The 24,193-nt window shown below is 47.7% G+C and overlaps 1 protein-coding gene across 1 annotated transcript in view; it reads right to left on the bottom strand.

The window, feature by feature from the left end:
• Positions 1-24,193, bottom strand: part of LOC140409300 (dedicator of cytokinesis protein 2-like) — a 1,572,852-nt gene that overhangs the window by 107,841 nt on the left and 1,440,818 nt on the right. The window contains exons 39-40 of the mRNA XM_072497681.1: positions 13,558-13,647; positions 425-529 (exon numbers count right to left, since the gene is read on the bottom strand). Of these exons, the coding sequence (XP_072353782.1) occupies positions 425-529; positions 13,558-13,647 (195 nt within the window). The remainder of the gene's footprint in view (positions 1-424; positions 530-13,557; positions 13,648-24,193) is intronic.

Raw genomic sequence — 24,193 nt, 5'->3', positions numbered from 1 at the left:
GCTGAGAGACCATAAATCTACCTATAACAGCCTGAAACATATTCAGTAATGGGGCTTTCACAACCTTCTGGGGTAGAGAATTCAAAAGACTCGCAACCCTCTGAAAGATAAAGTTTTCTCACGTCTGTCCTAAATGATCAGCCCCTTATCCTTACACTGCGTCCCCGTGTTCTTGACAGCCAGGGGGAACATCCTCTCACTATCTACCCTTTCAAGCCCCTTCAGAATATTGTATGTTTGAATGATATCACCTGTAACTCTTCCAAATTCCCGACAGGATCAAGCCAATTTACTCAGCTATTGACATTGCCACTATGCTCTTTTCCACAGGCAAAAGCTTTGGTCTACCCATGAGTTATAACGCATCCTTCACTCTTAAGGAAAATAGAGCACATTCTTTTGCAAAATAGAATGATATTCTTACCCGGATGAAGGTGGGGAAACTTTGGCCATTGTAGCCAATTGCAAAGTAGTCAGGTTTCGGCCTCAGAACATTCATGATTTTTTCATAGAACTTGGCTTGGCGTTGCTGTGAAATGTACAAAAAAGTAAAGTTAATGTGTGCGCAAAATAAACACTTGACTCTTCCTTGCACGAGCAACTTTCCATCTTTATCATGTTGTCAATATTCTCCTCCCAGCACCCACCCATCCAGCATGGGTTGGGTCTGTGGCTGCTGGATTGAACTACATCAGTTTCAAACTTAATGCGGAATTCCATCATATTACGGTCACTCTTGCCTAAAGGCTCCTTTACGATGAGATTTATTAATTAGCCCTTTCTCACTGAACAATGCTATATCTAGAATAGTCCATTCTTTAATTGGTTCCTCAACACGCTGTTCCAGAAAACCATCTTGTATATATTCCTGGAATTTGTCCTCCACAGCAATACTGCTCACTAGGTTCATTCAATCTATTGGTTGATTGAATTCCCCCATGATTATTTTATTACCCTTGTTACGTGCACCTATAACTTCCTGATTTATATCGTGTCATACATTGCCATCACTGTTCATACAGTGAAGTACTTTTGAAGGGGAATCACTGTTGTAATATAGGGAACACAGCAGAATATTTGTGCACAGTGAGATACCACAACAAATAATGAGATAATCCTGATGATATGCTTTTTGTGATGTTGATTGAAGGATTAATATTGGCTGAAAGACAGAGATAACTTGCCTGTTCATCTCTGAAATATTGCCACAAGATCTCCGAGATCCTTTTGTGAAATGAGAAAGGGCGTCAATTTGACATCTCATTCAAGAGACCCCCTACAGTCCAGCAGTCCCTCAGTATTGTACTGAAATGTCAGCCTAGATTTTGGTATTCAGACTTCTGGAGTGGAGTTGGTACCTGCAACATTCTGAGACAGAGACCAGGCTGCTGCCCAAAGGGTCGTGGCTGATAAGGCAGGACAAGAGCACTGATCAGTACAAAGATCGGGCTGCTCCAGAGAGTTATCCATTGTGTCTCACCGGAAAGGTGAGCCTAGGAGAGCACTGAGTGTGGACAGGAAGACTCAAACAACAATACCATGGGTTTTGATTCATGGGGCACTGGCACCAGTACTGGGAAAAGTGGGAGCTGCACTGTTGGGATGGTCTTCATCTTAATCAGTGGCAAATTATTATTATTAGTGCGTGCAGAAATCGTCAAGCCAGGCAGTAGCTTCCGTAGTGGCTAAATGGAGCTCTGAGTCCAGTGCCAAATTTTGTCAGGGGGCAATCTTCAGTAATGTGAGTCCTTGATTGGGGTGCACCGCAACTGCAGTCCCAGTGCTCTGCAAAGCCCCACTTGCGCCAATTTGCTCCACAAAGACCTTGGCCAGTGTGGAAACAGTTGAGGAGCGCCCAATGTTGGCATGGCAGCCGGGTGGCGGGTTGTGGGATCTGTGGTGAGGAAGTGTTTTTCAATGGTGGTGTGCTGGTTCCATTCCTATTGCCATAGGGACTCTGCTATTATTCCTTGGCACAGTGGTCTTAGACATACAGCCCGTAATGAGGGGAGTCAAGCAACTGGTGGGTTGGTACGATCCTTGTATAGCGGCGGGCTTGGGTTGATGTAAACCTTCTCCAGAATATTTCTGTTGCAATCTCCCTCCTTTTGTGAAGGGGTGGGATGTTGCTCAAGATGTGGAGCCAGGAGATTTGAGTTGATCAGAGGGCACTTGAGAAGATACACATTGTCATGTTGAGCCGGGTAACTACAAGACTGGTGTGGGATAGGTTGTACCATACTGATACACAGCACGCTGCAGTTAAGTGGGCCATGTCAAGAGCTGAGGTCCTTAAGGTTTGAGCATCTACACCCCATGAAGAATCAGAAGTTTTGCAGAGGAGGTTATTTTGTGTTTTGATCTTTGCTGCTGTCTTGCTCAGATCTTCTTTGCATGTCAGTATTCAGCCAAGGGTAACACCAAGATAAATAGGATGTTGTTCATGATTCAATCTCTTGCCATTCAAGGATATGTTGAGTTCCCTCTTGGCGCTAGCATTGTGGAGGTGGAATACACTTGAGATTGTTTTGTTGCTGCTGGGCTGAAGGTGTCACATCTTATATTAGTCAGTCAACTTTGCAACCATGTTGCTTCGCACTGCATCTAGTTTAGAAAATGTTCGAGACACCGCAGATATCATCAGAATTGATGAATTTCCGAGAAGCAGATTTTTGATATCGAGATTGGAAAGAGTGAAATGAAATGAAAATCGCTTATTGTCACAAGTAGGCTTCAAATGAAGTTACTGTGAAAAGCCCCTAGTCACCACATTCCGGCGCCTGTTCGGGAAGGCTGGGACGGGATTTGAACCGTGCTGCTGGCCTGCCTTGGTCTGCTTTAAAAGCCAGCGATTTAGCCCAGTGTGCTAAACCAGCCCCTGTTGAGGCTAGGACAGATTCCTGGGGAAGGCGGTTTGCCTCATCACCCATGTGTACCCGGAATATCTGTCACAGAGTCGTAATGTGATGATCAGTAACCCAAGGGGAGGGAGGACTCTTGAGACTTTGACAAGGAGGCAAGTGTGCCAGACCGTGTCATGTGCTGCAATGAAAGACAGCGCCTGTTTCGAGGTGACTTTCAAGGTCATTTTCAATGCAGGTGGTTAGGGCAAGCACCTGGTCGCATGTGCTACGCCATCGCCGAAAGTCGGCTTGATCAGCTTTCAAGATTTTCCCCACCTCTGGCTCTATCCACAGTCGGGATCTCGCCTCACTAGGACCTCGCCTCACTAGGAGAGCAATGATATTGGTCAGTAACCTGAAGGTCGGTTTGGGCCTTTGCCTGATTTTGGGAGGCTGATGACTTTGGACATGTGTCAGGGTTTAGACAGACTTCCTTCACAGGTAACCCTTGTGAGGAATTGAGTCAACCAGCAGCAGGCACATGGGCCAAGGTGTTTGAGGAACTCAGTGTTGGACATGACCTATTTGCAGCATGTTGTCCAATCCCACTGCAGTGAAGCATTCAGGGCATGTTCTGAAATTGTAATGCCTTTGAAAGGCGCTCCACTCAGTCTTTCTTTGTTGTGGTCGTCGGTATTAGGGGTATTACGGTACCCTGAATAATGCTGTAAGACCATTGGTGTGGGAGGTACCTGAGGCTGCTATTTCATTGGTGAACCCTGCCTGCTGGTTCTGCCCAGAAAGGCGGATTTTAAGAGCCTGTGTCTCCCCAGCAGCGGCATTCTGTACCTGCGCTGCTGGGGGAAACATCTAGTCCAATAAAGCCTTTGTCTCCAATCTCGCTTCTGGAGTTATTAATCGAGCATCAATTTATTGCACTAGATTTTAAAGAATGGAGCTCCGAATCAAGCCGGAGTGTCTGCAACTCAGCCCCCACGCGGCAAACTCAGCGGCAACCTTCAAACATTGACTGGCGTGCTTCAAAGGGTACCTCAGGACGGCCACGACTGAACCTACGGAGGACCAGAAACTGCAAGTTCTCCACTCGAGGATGAGCCCAGAGATCTACACCCTCATCGAGGATGTGGACGATTTTGAGGCCGCAATGACCCTGCTGAAAGGACACTATATTCGCCCTGTAAACCAGGTCTACGCCCGACATCTGCTAGCGACAAATCCTCGGAGAATCGCTGGAGTTCTACCGTGTACTCCTGGTGTTAGGGAGGAACTGTGACTGCCCGCATGTTTCGGCCAGCGACCACACAGAACCTTTGATCCGGGACGCATTCGTTGCAGGTATGCTGTCCTCCCAAATCCGCCAGCGATTGCTGGAGAAAGAGACACTAGGCCACAAGGAGGCACGGGCCCTTGCTAGCTCCCTGGATGTGGCCTTCCAAAACGCCCGCGCTTACGTCCCTGACCGCACGGCAGCCCCTTGGGCAGCGTGGAACCCCCCACGGCCGACTCCGATGCATCCTCCATCAAGCTTGTGCTGCGAGACTGCCAGGCAACCCCGGGGGGGCCCGCTGCTATTTTTGCGGGCAAGCCAAGCACCCCCGGCAGCGCTGCCCGGCCCGCTCATCCTACTGCAAAGGGTGCGGCAAAAAGGGCCATTTTGTGGCAGTATGCCAGGCCTGGGCGGTCGCCACAGTCTCCGGGGGCGAACCGGGACCGCCACCACAACTCTCTCCACGAGCCACGTGCGGCCAGCGGGCGCTGCCATCTTCATTCTCCAGAGCAACATGCGGCCTCCGGGCGCCGCCATCTTGTTCCCCGGGGACCACGTGCAACGGATGGGTGGCGCCATCTTGTACACCTCCAGCCATGTGCGACCAGTGGGCGCCGCCATCTTGGCTGGACTCTCAGGACCCCGACTCGGATGACCACACACCTTCCGAGGAAAACATCCAAATTTTGCCATGACTTGCCTCGGTGACCCTGGACCAGTCTCGGCCCCGAACACTCTCGACTGCGACGACGACCGTGTGCATCAACGGGCATAAAACATCCTGCCTGATTGACTCCGGGACCACAGAGAGCTTCATACACCCCAATAAGGTAAGGTGCTGTTCTTTTCCCATCCACCCAGTTAACCAAAAAATCTCCCTGGCCTCCGGGTCTCACTCGGTAGAGATCAAAAGGTTCTGCATAGCGAACCTCACGGTCCAGGGAAGGGAGTTTAAAAATTGCCGGTTATACGTCCTTCCTCACCTCTGTAAAGCCCTCCACAGTATCTTCACGCTGTTTGGTTTCCCCACCTATATACACAGCGATAGGGGGCCCTCCTTCATGAGCAACGAACTGCGTCAATTCCTGCTCAGCAAGGGCATTGCCTCGAGCAGGACGACCAGTTACAACCCCCGGGGAAACGGGCAGGTGGAGAGGGAGAACGGAACGGTCTGGAAGACCGTCCTGCTTCCCCCGCTGGCAGGAGGTCCTCCTGGATGCTCTCCACTCCATCCGATCTGTGTACCACGACCAATCCTTCACGAACGTCTCCTTATCTTCCCTAGGAAGTCCTCCTCCGGGACCTCGCTCCCAACCTGACTGGCAGCTCCTGGACCCATTCTGCTCCTCAAACACTTGCGGGCGCACAAGTCGGACCCATTGGTCCAGAGGGTCCACCTCCTTCACGCTAACCCTCAATACGCCTACGTGGTGTACCCCAATGGCCGACAGGATACGGTCTCCCTACGGGACCTGGCACCCGCTGGATCCCCACCCACACCTCCACCACCGAGCCCACCCGCCCTCCCACCGGCGCACCCCACAGCCGCCCCCTTCCCAGTGGATCGGTCCTTCCGCTGGTCCCATCTAGGGGTAATGAAGCTGCTGAAGAAGCCGAAGCCACGCTCCCTGAGCCACAGATGCCCGAGCCGGCGCTTGCATCACCGTCAAAGCTACGATGATTGCAGAGGATGACCAGGGCCCCCGATCGACTAATTGCTTGATTCTGACTGTAAATAATGATTGTAAATAGTTGCGACATGCAACGAGGCAAAACACTGTGCTAATGTATACCGGGTACCACCATAACCTACACCTCTACCACTGTATAACGGAAGGCCACCACGCCCGCCGGACACTTTTTTTTAACAGAAAGTGAATGTGGTAGTCGGTATTAGGGGTATTACAGTACCCTGAATAATGATGTAAGACCATTGGTGTGGGAGGTACCTGAGACTGCTATTTCATTGGTGAAGCCAGCCTGCTGGTTCCGCCCAGTAAGGCAAAGTATAAGAGCCTGTGTCTCCCCAGCAGCGGCATTCTGTACCTGCGCTGCTGGGGGAAACATCTAGTCCAATAAAGCCTTCGATTGTCTCCAATCTCGCTTCAGAAGTTATTGATCGAGCATCATTTGTTTTTTCACTTCTTTCTCCAGGGGTGCCTTGCCAATATGGAGGAGATGGGTCGCTACTTTGTTGATGTTTACAAATGGTTGGCTTGGTGTTTTTGGTTACTGGGCTGTCCCAAGGTGGCATAGGTGCATTTCTAACTGTAACAAGTAAAGTTCAAGTTTCTGGTGGTGTCTTCCCACCTAGCTCAGCGGGCAGAGTCCAAGAACTCCATCAAGTCATCAGCTATACCTGGGTCACCAGTCTCTTCATAGTTTTAATTGGCAAATTAGGTTAAAGGATAGATTCTAATAAGTAAAAAAAAATTTTTTTTCCAAGTACCCAATTATTTTTTTTTCCAATTAAGGGGCAAATTAGCGTGGCCAATCCACCTACCCTGCACATCATTGGGCTGTGGGGGTGAAACCCACGCAGACGCGGGGAGAATATGCAAACTCTACACATACAATGACCCAGGGCCGGGATTCAAACCCGGGCTACCAGCGCTGTAGGCAGCAGTGCTAGCCACTGTGCCACCATGCTGCACCAGGATAGGTTATAAATATAATAATCTTTATTAGTGTCACAAGTAGACTTACATTACTACTGCAATGAAGTTACTGTGAAAATCCCCTAATCGCCACACTCTGGCGCCTGTTCGGAGACACAGAGGGAGAATTCAGAATGCCCAATTCACCTAACACGTACGACTTTCGGGACTTGTGGAAGGAAACCGGAGCATCCAGAGAAAATCCACGCAGACACGGGGAGAACGTGCAGTCTCCGCATCGACAGTGACCCAAGCCAGGAACTGAACCCGGGTCCCTGAAGCAACAGTGCTAACCACTGTGCCAGCTATGTCTAGCGATGCAGTGGCAAACATTTAAGGGGATATTTCAGAAGGTGCAAAATAGATACATTCCAATAAGTGAGAAAATGTCCAAGGGGTGAACCCACCATCCACGGTTAACACGAAAGGTTAAAGATTGTATCAAACTTAAAGAAAAAGCATATTATTGTGCAAAGACAAGTGGCAGGTCAGAAGACTGGACAGAATACGAGCAACAGCAAAGGATGACTAAAAGGATTAATAAGGAGGGAAAAATTAGAGTTCAAGAGGAAGCTAGCCAGAAATATAAAAACAGATAGCAAGAGTTATTATAAATATTTTAAAAAGAGTTAACAAAGTAAGCATTGCCTTATAGAAAGTGAGTCTGGAGAATTGATATTTTGCATTAGTCTTCACTGTAGAGGATACAAGTCATATCCCAGAAGCAGCAATAAACCAGGAAATGGAAGGGCGGGAGGAACATTATAATCACCAGAGACGTGGTACTGACTAAATTGTTGGAGCGGCTGGCCCATGGTAGTACCCATTAGATTGAAAAATAGCAAATGTAACTCCATTATTCAAAATGGGAGGGAGACAGGAAGTGGGAAACTACAGGCCTGTTAGCTCACCATTTGTCGTAGGGAAAATGTGAGAAGTTATTATTAAAGAAGCGACAGCAGGGCCCTCGGATAAGTTCAAGATAATCAGGCGGAGGCAATGTGGTTTCATGAAAGAGAAATCATGTTTAACCAATTCACATAGATACACAGAAGATAGGAGCAGGAGGAGGCCTTTTGGCCCTTTGAGCCTGCTCCGCCATTTATCACGATCATGGCTGATCATCCAACTCAATAGCCTAATCTTGCTTTCTCCCCACAGCCTCTGATCCCATTCTCCCCAAGTGCAATATCCAGCCACCTCTTGAATATATTCAAAGTTTTAGCATCAACTACTTCCTGTGGTAATGAATTCCACAGGCTCACCACTCTTTCTGAGAAGCAATGTCTCCTTATATCTGTCCGAAATGGTTTATCCTGAATCCTCAGACTGTGACCCCTGGTTCTGGACGCACCCATCATTGGTAACATCTTCCCTGCATCTACTCTGTCTAGTCCCGTTAAAATTTTATAAGTCTCTGTGAGATCTCCTGATTCTTCTGAACTCCAGCGAGAACAATCCAAAACTTGTCAATCTCTCCTCATGTGACAGTCCCGCCATCCCTAGAATCAGCCTGATAAACCTTCTGGTAAACCCTGATTGGAGTTCTTTGAGGACATGTGCTATGGATAAAGGGGAAACGGTGGGTGTACTGTACTTAGATTTCTGGAAGGCATTTGATTAAAGTGCCACATCAAGGTTATTGTGGAAAATTAAAGCTCATGGTACGGAGGTGACATATTGCCACGGATAGATGATTGGCTGGCTAACAAGAAGCAGAACGTAATTGTAAATGTGCCTTTTCAGGTTGGTAACATGTAACAAATAGTGTGCCTCAAGGATTAGTGCTGTGGCCTCAACTGTTTACAATTCATAAAAATGGATGAAGGAATTGAAGAGACGGGTACCAAATTTGCTGATGACACAAAGATAGGTAGGAAAGTAAGTTGTGAAGAGGACATAACAGAGCGACAAAAAAGATCTAGATAGGTTATGTTAGTGGGCAAATAACCAGCAAATGGACCATAACGTGGGAATTGTGAAATTGTCCACTTTGGCAGGAAGAATAAAAAACAAGCATATTATCTAAATTGTGAGAGAGTGCAGAGGAATTTTGGTGTCCTAGTGCACGCGATACAAAAGGTTGTGTACAGCTAAAGCAAATATTTAGAAAAGCTAATAGAATGTTAGAATTTAAGCAAGAGGAATTGAATAGATAAGTAGGAAGCTTCTGCCTCAGTTGCACAGGGCACCAGTCAGATCACATTTGGAGTACAGTGTGCTGTATTGGTCACTCAATTAAGGAAAACAATAAATACATCGGAAGCAGTTCAGAGAAAGTTTACCAGACTAATTCAGGAAAGGTTGGATAGGCTAGTCTTGTATCTGAAGGTTATTGTGGGGCTGGCGGAGGAGGGGTTAGGCTGGATACAAATTTGACATTAATATCAGATCAGACGTGATCTTATTAAATGACGGAGCAGGCTCGAGAGGCTGAATGGCCTGCTCCTGTTCCTTGTTTGTTTGTTCGCAGTTTAAATTGTTGTTTCAAAGAACAAAGAACAAAGAACAAAGAAATGTACAGCACAGGAACAGGCCCTTCGGCCCTCCAAGCCCGCGCCGACCATACTGCCCGACTAAACTACAATCTTCTACACTTCCTGGGTCCGTATCCTTCTATTCCCATCCTATTCATATATTTGTCAAGATGCCCCTTAAATGTCCCTATCGTCCCTGCTTCCACTACCTCCTCCGGTAGCGAGTTCCAGGCACCCACTACCCTCTGCGTAAAAAACTTGCCTCGTACATCTACTCTAAACCTTGCCCCTCTCACCTTAAACCTATGCCCCCTAGTAATTGACCCCTCTACCCTGGGGAAAAGCCTCTGACTATCCACTCTGTCTATGCCCCTCATAATTTTGTAGACCTCTATCAGGTCGCCCCTCAACCTCCTTCGTTCCAGAGAGAACAAACCGAGTTTATTCAATCGCTCCTCATAGCTTATGCCCTCCATACCAGGCAACATTCTGGTAAATCTCTTCTGCACCCTCTCTAAAGCCTCCACATCCTTCTGGTAGTGTGGCGACCAGAATTGAACACTATACTCCAAGTGTGGCCTAACTAAGGTCCTATACAGCTGCAACATGACTTGCCAATTCTTATACTCAATGCCCCGTCCAATGAAGGCAAGCATGCCGTATGCCTTCTTGACTACCTTCTCCACCTGTGTTGCCCCTTTCAATGACCTGTGGACCTGTACTCCTAGATCTCTTTGACTTTCAATACTCTTGAGGGTTCTACCATTTACTGTATATTCCCTACCTGCATTAGCCCTTCCAAAATGCATTACCTCACATTTGTCCGGATTAAACTCCATCTGCCATCTCTCCGCCCAAGTCTCCAGACAATCTAAATCCTGCTGTATCCTCAGACAGTCCTCATCGCTATCCGCAATTCCACCAACCTTTGTGTCGTCTGCAAACTTACTAATCAGACCAGTTACATTTTCCTCCAAATCATTTATATATACTACAAACAGCAAAGGTCCCAGCACTGATCCCTGTGGAACACCACTGGTCACAGCCCTCCAATTAGAAAAGCATCCCTCCATTGCTACCCTCTGCCTTCTATGGCCTAGCCAGTTCTGAATCCACCTTGCCAGCTCACCCCTGATCCCGTGTGACTTCACCTTTTGTACTAGTCTACCATGAGGGACCTTGTCAAAGGCCTTACTGAAGTCCATGTAGACAACATCCACTGCCCTACCTGCATCAATCATCTTAGTGACCTCCTCGAAAAACTCTATCAAGTTAGTGAGACACGACCTCCCCTTCACAAAACCGTGCTGCCTCTCACTAATACGTCCATTTGCTTCCAAATGGGAGTAGATCCTGTCTCGAAGAATTCTCTCCAGTAATTTCCCTACCACTGAAGTAAGGCTCACCGGCCTGTAGTTCCCGGGATTATCCTTGCTACCCTTCTTAAACAGAGGAACAACATTGGCTATTCTCCAGTCCTCCGGGACATCCCCTGAAGACAGCGAGGATCCAAAGATTTCTGTCAAGGCCTCAGCAATTTCCTCTCCAGCCTCCTTCAGTATTCTGGGGTAGATCCCATCAGGCCCTGGGGACTTATCTACCTTAATATTTTTTAAGACACCCAACACCTCGTCTTTTTGGATCACAATGTGACCCAGGCTATCTACACCCCCTTCTCCAGACTCAACATCTACCAATTCCTTCTCTTTGGTGAATACTGATGCAAAGTATTCATTTAGTACCTCGCCCATTTCCTCTGGCTCCACACATAGATTCCCTTGCCTATCCTTCAGTGGGCCAACCCTTTCCCTGGCTACCCTCTTGCTTTTTATGTATGTGTAAAAAGCCTTGGGATTTTCCTTAACCCTATTTGCCAATGACTTTTCATGACCCCTTCTAGCCCTCCTGACTCCTTGCTTAAGTTCCTTCCTACTTTCCTTATATGCCACACAGGCTTCGTCTGTTCCCAGCCTTTTAGCCCTGACAAATGCCTCCTTTTTCTTTTTGACGAGGCCTACAATATCACTCGTCATCCAAGGTTCCCGAAAATTGCCGTATTTATCTTTCTTCCTCACAGGAACATGCCTGTCCTGTATTCCCTTCAACTGACACTTGAAAGCCTCCCACATGTCAGATGTTGATTTGCCCTCAAACATCCGCCCCCAATCTATGTTCTTCAGTTCCCACCTAATATTGTCATAATTAGCCTTCCCCCAATTTAGCACATTCATCCTCGGACCACTCTTATCCTTGTCCACCAGTACTTTAAAACTTACTGAATTGTGGTCACTGTTACCGAAATGCTCCCCTACTGAAACATCTACCACCTGGCCGGGCTCATTCCCCAATACCAGGTCCAGTACCGCCCCTTCCCTAGTTGGACTGTCTACATATTGTTTTAAGAAGCCCTCCTGGATGCTCCTTACAAACTCCGCCCCGTCTAAGCCCCTGGCACTAAGTGAGTCCCAGTCAATATTGGGGAAGTTGAAGTCTCCCATCACCACAACCCTGTTGTTTTTACTCTTTTCCAAAATCTGTCTACCTATCTGCTCCTCTATCTCCCGCTGGCTGTTGGGAGGCCTGTAGTATACCCCCAACATTGTGACTGCACCCTTCTTATTCCTGATCTCTACCCATATAGCCTCACTGCCCTCTGAGGTGTCCTCTCGCAGTATAGCTGTGATATTCTCCCGAACAAGTAGCGCAACTCCGCCTCCCCTTTTACATCCCCCTCTATCCCGCCTGAAACATCTAAATCCTGGAACGTTTAGCTGCCAATCCTGCCCTTCCCTCAACCAGGTCTCTGTAATGGCAATAACATCATAGTTCCAAGTAGTAATCCAAGCTCTAAGTTCATCTGCCTTACCCGTAATGCTCCTTGCATTAAAACATAGGCACTTCAGGCCACCAGACCCGCTGTGTTCAGCAACTTTTCCCCGTCTGCTCTGCCTCAGAGCCACACTGTCCCTATTCCCTAGTTCTCCCTCAATGCTCTCACCTTCTGACCTATTGCTCCCGTACCCACCCCCCTGCCATACTAGTTTAAACCCTCCCGTGTGACACTAGCAAACCTCGCGGCCAGGATATTTATGCCTCTCCGGTTTAGATGCAACCCGTCCATCTTATACAGGTCACACCTGCCCCGGAAGAGCTCCCAGTGGTCCAGAAAACGGAAACCCTCCCTCCTACACCAGCTGTTTAGCCACGTGTTTGTCTGCTCTATCTTCCTATTTCTAGCCTCACTGGCACGTGGCACAGGGAGTAATCCCGAGATTACAACCCTCGAGGTCCTGTCCTTTAACTTTCTGCCTAGCTCCCTGAACTCCTGCTGCAGGACCTCATGCCCCTTCCTGCCTATGTCGTTAGTACCAATATGTACTATTCGATAATCTTGCATCAGTCCTGATGAGTGGCAGGCAAAAAACTTTGAAAGCATGTCTCCTTTTTCAGCAATACTCACGTTCTTTACTACCAATCGACTATTTAGGGCAGCACGGTAGCATTGTGAATAGCACAATTGCTTCACAGCTCCAGGGTCCCCAGGTTTGATTCAGGCTTGGGTCACTGTCTGTGCGGAGTCAGCACATCCACATCCTCCCCATGTGTGCGTGGGTTTCCTCCGGGCGCTCCGGTTTCCTCCCACAGTCCAAAGATGTGCAGGTTAGGTGGATTGGCCATGATAAATTGTCCTTAGTGTCCAAAATTGCCCTGAGTGCTGGGTGGGGTTGCTGGGTTATGGGGATAGGGTGGAGGTGTTGATCTTGGGTAGGGTGCTCTTTCCAGGGGCTGGTGCAGACTCGATGGGCCGAATGGCCTCCTTCTGCACTGTAGATTCTATGATTAAAATAGGTTTAACATGATTTCTCTGTTTTTGTGTACAAAAACCAAGTATAATTTGTGCAAGAATTCATTCGCTGTGAAAAAAGTAGATGACGATTAGAAAATGAGACACAGGTTGGGAGAAAACAAAGATGCACCAGCTCGAATGACCAGAGTAAACCTCTGCCCCGAATCAGACAACTCCAGGCCCAAGGCTGATGCAAGGAGGACATGCCGATCGACAGTGAGCCAGTAGTGAGCTGTTCCTGAGGAAAGGCCTCGGAGCCGAATGACTTCCGCCATTAACCTTTCAACTTCTTCTGAGGCTTGTCATCACTCACTGCCCTGTCAGTCATTCTCCCCTGGATTAGCCAAAAGGCCGTGGAGAGTTAAAGACGAAACTCCGAGCGGGAAATGGGTATCGTCAATCATCATTAGCTTATCATAATCAATGCAAGCTCGCATTTACTCACCAGGGTCTCACTCAGTAGTTCATAATCAAAGACCTGCATCTCGTACTGTTCTGCCAGCTCCTTGCAGAGATGAATGGCTTCTTCCCACATCTGTTCACAGCAAGCAGCAAATAATTAGTGTGACATGTCGAGCTGATTCATCTGTGCTACTTCTTATAATGTCAATGTAATTTCTTTTTTTTAAGGCGTGCTGCCCGACAATGTCCACCTTCCCTTCCTTTAATAGGAACTGCACAGTGACATTAGGAACAGGAGGAGGCCATTCAGCCCCTTGGGCACCCAATTGTGGCTGGTCCGCATCTCCAGTCCGCTTCATGGGATAACAGGATGGCAACAGCACAGGAGGTGGCCATTCAACCCACCCAGCCTTTGCCGGGTATTTGCAAATGCAATTTAGCTCCCCACCCCCACTTCCCTCAACCCAGCAAATTATTCCCCCTCAGCTGCTTATCTAATGCCTCTTTTGAAAGCCACAATTGAATCTGTCCCCACGGCAGCACGGGAGCACAGTGGTTAGCACAGTTGCTTCACAGCTCCAGGGTCCCAGGTTCGATTCCCGGCTTGGGTCACTTGGTCACTGTCTGTGCGGAGTCTGCATGTTCTCCCCGTGTGTGCGTGGGTTTCCTCCGGGTGCTCCGGTTTCCTCCCACAGTCCAAAGATGTGCAAGTTATGTGGATTGACCATGATAAATTGCCCTTAAGCGTTCAAAATTGCCCTTAGTGTTGGGTGGGATTACTGGGATAGGGTGGAGGTGTGGACTTAAGTAGGGTTCTCTTTCCAAGAGCCGGTGCAGGGTGAATGGGCCGAATGGCCTCCTTCTGCACTGTAAATTCTATGATCTATGATCACCCCATTCTCAGGCCCTGTAATTACAGGCACCAACCACTTTGCTGCATAAAGAGGTTTTTCACATGTCGCCTTAACTCAAAGTCTGCTGACTCTCGATCCTTCTGCCATTGGGAAGTCTCTCACTATCTTATCTGTCTAGCCCCTCGTGATTTTAAACAACTGCCAATCTCCTCTCAGCCGTACATACCTTTGACCCGTAACCCTTGCTCCTCCTTACCCGACAACAATCTATCCATCTCCGTTTTGAAAGCTTCATTTGGCTCCCAGCATTGTGAGTTTTTTTTTAAACAGCGTGGGCTGGGGAAGAGAGTTTCAGACTTTCTCTGACCACATGGGTGAAAAGGTGCTTCCTGATTTTGTTCCTGAATGACTTGGCCCCAAAAGCTTTGTGCCAGGTTAAATTGACAAGAAACACCATTGATCTCTTCTCCGAACGGAGCACTTTTATAAGTGTCTCTCGACCACAAAAGCCTGCAAAAATAGGTGTGGAGGAAGTGATTGAATGTGGATTACACTGGGCAAGCTCATACGTTTGACGTTATGGTACTTGGGCACGGTAGTTTCACTGAAGTATTTCATTGAGGAACCGTGGGTACAAGGTGGCAATATCTGGGTATATCTGGGTATTGAGTGCGATATTGAGTGACAGTGTCTGGGTATTGAGTGAGTGTCTGGGTATTGAGTGACAGTATCTGGGTATTGAGTGAGTGTCTGAGTATTGAGTGACTGTGTCTGGGTATTGAGTGACAGTGTCTGGGTATCGATGACAGTGTCTGGGTATTGAGTGACAGTGTCTGCGTATTGAGTGACAGTGACTGGGCATTGAGTGACAGTGCCTGGGTATTGAGTGACAGTGTCTGGGTATTGAGTGACAGTGTCTGGTTATTGAGTGACAGTGTCTGGGTATTGAGTGACAGTGTCTGGGTATTGAGTGACAGTATCTGGGTATTGAGTGACAGTGTCTGGTTATAGAGTGACAGTGTCTGGGTATTGATTGACAGTGTCTGGGTATTGAGTGACAGTGCCTGGGTATTGAGTGACAGTGTCTGGTTATTGAGTGACAGTGTCTGGGTATTGATTGACAGTGTCTGGGTATTGAGTGACAGTGTCTGGGTATTGAGTGAGTGTCTGGGTATTGAGTGACAGTATCTGGGTATTGAGTGAGTGTCTGAGTATTGAGTGACTGTGTCTGGGTATTGAGTGACAGTGTCTGGGTATCGATGACAGTGTCTGGGTATTGAGTGACAGTGTCTGCGTATTGAGTGACAGTGACTGGGCATTGAGTGACAGTGTCTGGGTATTGAGTGACAGTGTCTGGTTATTGAGTGACAGTGTCTGGGTATTGATTGACAGTGTCTGGGTATTGAGTGACAGTGTCTGGGTATTGAGTGAGTGTCTGAGTATTGAGTGACTGTGTCTGGGTATTGAGTGACAGTGTCTGGGTATCGATGACAGTGTCTGGGTATTGAGTGACAGTGTCTGCGTATTGAGTGACAGTGTCTGGGCATTGAGTGACAGTGCCTGGGTATTGAGTGACAGTGTCTGGGTATTGAGTGACAGTGTCTGGTTATTGAGTGACAGTGTCTGGGTATTGAGTGACAGTGTCTGGGTATTGAGTGACAGTGTCTGGGTATTGAGTGACAGTATCTGGGTATTGAGTGACAGTGTCTGGTTATAGAGTGACAGTTTCTGGGTATTGAGTGACAGTGTCTGGGTATTGAGTGACAGTGCCTGGGTATTGAGTGACAGTGTCTGGTTATTGAGTGACAGTGTCTGGGTATTGATTGACAGTGTCTGGGTATTGAGTGACAGTGTCTGGGTATTGAGTGAGTGTCTGGGTATTGAGTGACAGTATCTGGGTATTGAGTGAGTGTCTGAGTATTGAGTGACTGTGTCTGGGTATTGAGTGACAGTGTCTGGGTATCGATGACAGTGTCTGGGTATTGAGTGACAGTGTCTGCGTATTGAGTGACAGTGACTGGGCATTGAGTGAAAGTGTCTGGGTATTGAGTGACAGTGTCTGGTTATTGAGTGACAGTGTCTGGGTATTGATTGACAGTGTCTGGGCATTGAGTGACAGTGTCTGGGTATTGAGTGAGTGTCTGGGTATTGAGTGACAGTATCTGGGTATTGAGTGAGTGTCTGAGTATTGAGTGACTGTGTCTGGGTATTGAGTGACAGTGTCTGGGTATCGATGACAGTGTCTGGGTATTGAGTGACAGTGTCTGCGTATTGAGTGACAGTGACTGGGCATTGAGTGACAGTGTCTGGGTATTGAGTGACAGTGTCTGGGTATTGAGTGACAGTGTCTGGGTATTGAGTGACAGTGTCTGCGTATTGAGTGACAGTGTCTGGGTATTGAGTGACAGTGTCTGGGTATTGAGTGGCAGTGTCTGGGTATTGAGTAACATTGTCTGGGTATTGTGTGACAGTGTCTGGGTATTGAGTGACAGTGTCTGGGTATTGAGTGACAGTGTCTGGGTATTGAGTGACAGTGTCTGGGTATCGATGACAGTGTCTGGGTATTGAGTGACAGTGTCTGCGTATTGAGTGACAGTGACTGGGCATTGAGTGACAGTGTCTGGGTATTGAGTGGCAGTGTCTGGGTATTGAGTGACAGTGTCTGGGTATTGAGTGACAGTGTCTGGGTATTGAGTGACAGTGTATGGGTATTGAGTAACATTGTCTGGGTATTGAGTGACAGTGTCTGGGTATTGAGTGACAGTGTCTGGGTATTGAGTGACAGTGTCTGGGTATTGAGTGACAGTGTATGTGTATGAGTGACTGTGTCTGGGTATCGATGACAGTGTCTGTATATGAGTGACAGTGTCTGGGTATTCAGTGAGTGTCTGGGTATTGAGTGACAGTGTCTGGGTATTGAGTGAGTGTCTGCGTATTGAGTAATAGTGTCTGGGTATTATTGACAGCGTCCGGATACTGAGGGACAGTGCCTGGGTACTGAGTGACAGTGTCTGAGTTGAGTGACAGTGTCTCGGTATTGGGTGACTGTGTCTGAATATTCAGTGACCGTGTATGCGTACCGATGACAGTCTGGATCCTGAGTAACTGTGTCTGGGTATTGAGTGACAGTGTCTGGATACTGAGGGACTGTGTTTGGATACTGAGTCATTGTTTCTGGGTATTGAGTGACAATGTCTGGGTATTGACTGAAGATGTCTGGATATTGAGTGACAGTGTCTGGGTACGGAGTGACAGTGTCTGGGTATTGAGTGTCAGTGTCTGGGTTCTGAGTGATAACGTCTGGGTACTGAGTGACAGTGTCTGGATACTGAGTCATTGTGTCGGTATGAGTGACAGTGTCTGGGTATTGAGTGACTGTGTCTGGGTATTGAGTGACAGTGTCTGGGTATTGATTGACAGTGTCTGGGTATTGAGTGACAGTGTCTGGGTATTGAGTGACAGTGTCTGGGTATTGAGTGACAGTGTCTGGGTATTGAGTGACAGTGTCTGGGTATTGAGTGACAGTGTATGTGTATGAGTGACAGTGTCTGGGTATTGAGTGATAGTGTCTGCGTATTGAGTGACAGTGACTGGGCATTGAGTGACAGTGTCTGGGTATTGAGTGGCAGTGTCTGGGTATTGAGTAACATTGTCTGGGTATTGAGTGACAGTGTCTGGGTATTGAGTGACAGTGTCTGGGTATTGAGTGACAGTGTCTGGGTATTGAGTGACAGTGTATGTGTATGAGTGACAGTGTCTGGGTATTGAGTGATAGTGTCTGGATATCAATGACAGCGTCGGGATACTGAGTGACTGTGTCGGGGTACTGAGTGACTGTGTCTGGGTATCGATGACAGTGTCTGTGTATGAGTGACAGTGTCTGGGTATTGAGTGAGTGTCTGGGTATTGAGTGACAGTGTCTGGGTATTGAGTGAGTGTCTGCGTATTGAGTGATAGTGTCTGGATATCATTGACAGCGTCCGGATACTGAGGGACGGTGCCTGGGTACTGAGTGACAGTGTCTGAGTTGAGTGACAGTGTCTCGGTATTGGGTGACTGTGTCTGGATATTGAGTGACATTGTCTGAATATTCAGTGACCGTGTATGCGTACCGATGACAGTCTGGATCCTGAGTAACTGTGTCTGGGTATTGAGTAACAGTGTCTGGATACTGAGTGACAGTGTCTGGATACTGAGTCATTGTGTCTGGGTATTGAGTGACAATGTCTGGGTATTGACTGAAGATGTCTGGATATTGAGTGACAGTGTCTGGGTATGGAGTGACAGTGTCTGAGTATTGAGTGTCAGTGTCTGGGTTCTGAGTGATAACGTCTGGGTACTGAGTGACAGTGTCTGGATACTGAGTCATTGTGTCTGGGTATGAGTGACAGTGTCTGGGTATTGAGTGACTGTGTCTGGGTAATGAGTGACAGTGTCTGGGTATTGAGTGACAGTGTCTGGGTATTGAGTGACAGTGTCTGGGTATTGAGTGACTGTGTCTGGGTATTGAGTGACAGTGTCTGGGTATTGAGTGACAGTGTCTGGATACTGAGTCATTGTGTCTGGGTATTGAGTGACAGTGTCTGGGTATTGAGTGACAGTGTCTGCGTATTGAGTGACAGTGTCTGGGTATTGAGTGACAGTGTCTGGATACTGAGTGACAGTGTCTGGATACTGAGTCATTGTGTCTGGGTATGAGTGACAGTGTCTGGGTATTGAGTCACTGTGTCTAGGTATTGAGTGACAGTGTCTGGGTATTGAGTGAGTGTCTGGGTACTGAGTGACTGTGACTGGGTACAGAGTGACAGTGTCTGGGTATTGAGTGACAGTGTCTGGGCATTGAGTGACAGTGTCTGGGTATTGAGTGACAGTGTCTGGGTATCGATGACTGTGTCTGGGTATTGAGTGACAGTGTCTGGGCATTGAGTGACAGTATCTGGGCATTGAGTGACAGTGTCTGGGTATTGAGTGACAGTGTCTGGGTATCGATGACTGTGTCTGGATATTGAGTGACAGTGTCTGGGTATTGAGTCACTGTGTCTGGGAATTGGGTGACAGTGTCTGGGTACAAAGAACAAAGAACAAAGAAATGTACAGCACAGGAACAGGCCCTTCGGCCCTCCAAGCCCGTGCCGACCAGACTGCCCGACTAAACTACAATCTTCTACACTTCCTGGGTCCGTATCCTTCTATTCCCATCCTATTCATATATTTGTCAAGATGCCCCTTAAATGTCCCTATCGTCCCTGCTTCCACTACCTCCTCCGGTAGTGAGTTCCAGGCACCCACTACCCTCTGCGTAAAAAACTTGCCTCGTACATCTACTCTAAACCTTGCCCCTCTCACCTTAAACCTATGCCCCCTAGTAATTGACCCCTCTACCCTGGGGAAAAGCCTCTGACTATCCACTCTGTCTATGCCCCTCATAATTTTGTATACCTCTATCAGGTCGCCCCTCAACCTCCTTCGTTCCAGTGAGAACAAACCGAGTTTATTCAATCGCTCCTCATAGCTTATGCCCTCCATACCAGGCAACATACTGGTAAATATCTTCTGCACCCTCTCTAAAGCCTCCACATCCTTCTGGTAGTGTGGCGACCAGAATTGAACACTATACTCCAAGTGTGGCCTAACTAAGGTTTTATACAGCTGCAACATGACTTGCCAATTCTTATACTCAATGCCCCGGCCAATGAAGGCAAGCATGCCGTATGCCTTCTTGACTACCTTCTCCACCTGTGTTGCCCCTTTCAATGACCTGTGGACCTGTACTCCTAGATCTCTTTGACTTTCAATACTCTTGAGGGTTCTACCATTCACTGTATATTCCCTACCTGCATTAGCCCTTCCAAAATGCATTACCTCACATTTGTCCGGATTAAACTCCATCTGCCATCTCTCCGCCCAAGTCTCCAGACAATCTAAATCCTGCTGTATCCTCTGACAGTCCTCATCGCTATCCGCAATTCCACCAACCTTTGTGTCGTCTGCAAACTTACTAATCAGACCAGTTACATTTTCCTCCAAATCATTTATATATACTACAAACAGCAAAGGTCCCAACACTGATCCCTGTGGAACACCACTGGTCACAGCCCTCCAATTAGAAAAGCATCCCTCCATTGCTACCCTCTGCCTTCTATGGCCTAGCCAGTTCTGTATCCACCTTGCCAGTTCACCCCTGATCCCGTGTGACTTCACCTTTTGTACTAGTCTACCATGAGGGACCTTGTCAAAGGCCTTACTGAAGTCCATATAGACAACATCTACTGCCCTACCTGCATCAATCATCTTAGTGACCTCCTAGAAAAACTCTATCAAGTTAGTGAGACACGACCTCCCCTTCACAAAACCGTGCTGCCTCTCACTAATACGTCCATTTGCATCCAAATGGGAGTAGATCCTGTCTCGAAGAATTCTCTCTAGTAATTTCCCTACCACTGAAGTAAGGCTCACCGGCCTGTAGTTCCCGGGATTATCCTTGCTACCCTTCTTAAACAGAGGAACAACATTGGCTATTCTCCAGTCCTCCGGGACATCCCCTGAAGACAGCGAGGATCCAAAGATTTCTGTCAAGGCCTCAGCAATTTCCTCTCCAGCCTCCTTCAGTATTCTGGGGTAGATCCCATCAGGCCCTGGGGACTTATCTACCTTAATATTTTTTAAGACACCCAACACCTCGTCTTTTTGGATCACAATGTGACCCAGGCTATCTACACCCCCTTCTCCAGACTCAACATCTACCAATTCCTTCTCTTTGGTGAATACTGATGCAAAGTATTCATTTAGTACCTCGCCCATTTCCTCTGGCTCCACACATAGATTCCCTTGCCTATCCTTCAGTGGGCCAACCCTTTCCCTGGCTACCCTCTTGCTTTTTATGTACGTGTAAAAAGCCTTGGGATTTTCCTTAACCCTATTTGCCAATGACTTTTCATGACCCCTTCTAGCCCTCCTGACTCCTTGTTTAAGTTCCTTCCTACTTTCCTTATATGCCACACAGGCTTCGTCTGTTCCCAGCCTTTTAGCCCTGACAAATGCCTCCTTTTTCTTTTTGACGAGGCCTACAATATCACTCGTCATCCAAGGTTCCCGAAAATTGCCGTATTTATCTTTCTTCCTCACAGGAACATGCCTGTCCTGTATTCCTTTCAACTGACACTTGAAAGCCTCCCACATGTCAGATGTTGATTTGCCCTCAAACATCCGCCCCCAATCTATGTTCTTCAGTTCCCGCCTAATATTGTTATAATTAGCCTTCCCCCAATTTAGCACATTCATCCTCGGACCACTCTTATCCTTGTCCACCAGTACTTTAAAACTTACTGAATTGTGGTCACTGTTACCGAAATGTTCCCCTACTGAAACATCTACCACCTGGCCGGGCTCATTCCCCAATACCAGGTCCAGTACCGCCCCTTCCCTAGTTGGACTGTTTACATATTGTTTTAAGAAGCCCTCCTGGATGCTCCTTACAAACTCCGCCCCGTCTAAGCCCCTGGCACTAAGTGAGTCCCAGTCAATATTGGGGAAGTTGAAGTCTCCCATCACCACAACCCTGTTGTTTTTACTCTTTTCCAAAATCTGTCTACCTATCTGCTCCTCTATCTCCCGCTGGCTGTTGGGAGGCCTGTAGTATACCCCCAACATTGTGACTGCACCCTTCTTATTCCTGATCTCTACCCATATAGCCTCACTGCCCTCTGAGGTGTCCTCTCGCAGTATAGCTGTGATATTCTCCCGAAGAAGTAGCACAACTCCGCCTCCCCTTTTACATCCCCCTCTATCCCGCCTGAAACATCTAAATCCTGGAACGTTTAGCTGCCAATCCTGCCCTTCCCTCAACCAGGTCTCTGTAATGGCAACAACATCATAGTTCCAAGTAGTGATCCAAGCTCTAAGTTCATCTGCCTTACCCGTAATGCTCCTTGCATTAAAACATATGCACTTCAGGCCACCAGACCCGCTGTGTTCAGCAACTTCTCCCCGTCTGCTCTGCCTCAGAGCCACACTGTCCCTATTCCCTAGTTCTCCCTCAATGCTCTCACCTTCTGACCTATTGCTCCCGCGCCCACCCCCCTGCCATACTAGATTAAACCCTCCCGAGTAAACCCTACTGAGTGATAACGTCAGGGTGCTGAGTAACAATGTCTGGGTATTGAGTGACAGTGTCTGGGTATTGAGTCACTGTGTCTGGGAATTGAGTGACAGTGTCTGGGTACTGAGTGATAACGTCAGGGTGCTGAGTAACAGTGTCTGGATACTGAATCATTGTTTCTGGATATTGAGTGACAGTGTCTGTGTATTGAGTGACAGTGTCTGGGTATTGAGTGACAGTGTCTGGGTACAGAGTGACTGCGTCTGGGTATCGATGACAGTGTCTGTGTATGAGTGACAGTGTCTGGGTATTGAGTGAGTGTCTGGGTATTGAATGATAGTGTCTGGATATCAATGACAGCGTCTGGATACTGAGGGACAGTGCCTGGGTACTGAGTGACAGTGTCTGGGTTGAGTGACAGTGTCTGAATATTGAGTGACCGTGTCTGCGTACCGATGACAGTCTGGATCCTGAGTAACTGTGTCTGGTTACTGAGTGACAGTGTCTGGATACTGAGTCATTGTGTCTGGGTATAGAGTGACAGTGTCTGGGTATTGAGTGACAGTGTCTGGATACTGAGTCATTGTGTCTGGGTATTGAGTGACAGTGTCTGGGTATTGAGTGACTGTGTATGGATAGTGAGTGACAGTGTATGGATAGTGAGTGACAGTATCTGGGCATTGAGTGACAGTGTCTGGGTATCGATGTCTGTGTCTGGGTATCGATGACTGTGTCTGGGTATTGAGTGACAGTGTCTGGGTATTGAGTCACTGTGCCTGGGAATTGGGTGACAGTGTCTGGGTACTGAGTGATAACGTCAGGGTGCTGAGTAACTATGTCTGGGTATTGAGTGACAGTGTCTGGGTATTGAGTCACTGTGTCTGGGAATTGAGTGACAGTGTCTGGGTACTGAGTGATAACGTCAGGGTGCTGAGTAACAATGTCTGGGTATTGAGTGACAGTGTCTGGGTATTGAGTCACTGTGTCTGGGAATTGAGTGACAGTGTCTGGGTACTGAGTGATAACGTCAGGGTGCTGAGTAACAGTGTCTGGATACTGAATCATTGTTTCTGGATATTGAGTGACAGTGTCTGTGTATTGAGTGACAGTGTCTGGGTATTGAGTGACAGTGTCTGGGTACAGAGTGACTGCGTCTGGGTATCGATGACAGTGTCTGTGTATGAGTGACAGTGTCTGGGTATTGAGTAAGTGTCTGGGTATTGAATGATAGTGTCTGGATATCAATGACAGCGTCGGGATACTGAGGGACAGTTTCTGGTTATCAATGACAGCGTCTGGATACTGAGGGACAGTGCCTGGGTACTGAGTGACAGTGTCTGGGTTGAGTGACAGTGTCTGAATATTGAGTGACCGTGTCTGCGTACCGATGACAGTCTGGATCCTGAGTAACTGTGTCTGGTTACTGAGTGACAGTGTCTGGATACTGAGTCATTGTGTCTGGGTATTGAGTGACAGTGTCTGGGTATTGAGTGACTGTGTATGGATAGTGAGTGACAGTGTATGGATAGTGAGTGACAATGTCTGGGTATTGAGTGACAGTATCTGGGCATTGAGTGACAGTGTCTGGGTATCTATGACTGTGTCTGGGTATTGAGTGACAGTGCCTGGGTATTGAGTGACAGTGTCTGGGTATTGAGTGACTGTGTATGGATAGTGAGTGACAGTGTATGGATAGTGAGTGACAATGTCTGGGTATTGAGTGACAG

This window comes from Scyliorhinus torazame, chromosome 3 (genome assembly GCF_047496885.1).
Source record: "Scyliorhinus torazame isolate Kashiwa2021f chromosome 3, sScyTor2.1, whole genome shotgun sequence".
Classification (NCBI taxonomy): Eukaryota; Metazoa; Chordata; class Chondrichthyes; order Carcharhiniformes; family Scyliorhinidae; genus Scyliorhinus; species Scyliorhinus torazame.
This window is presented reverse-complemented; position numbering and strand designations above follow the sequence as displayed.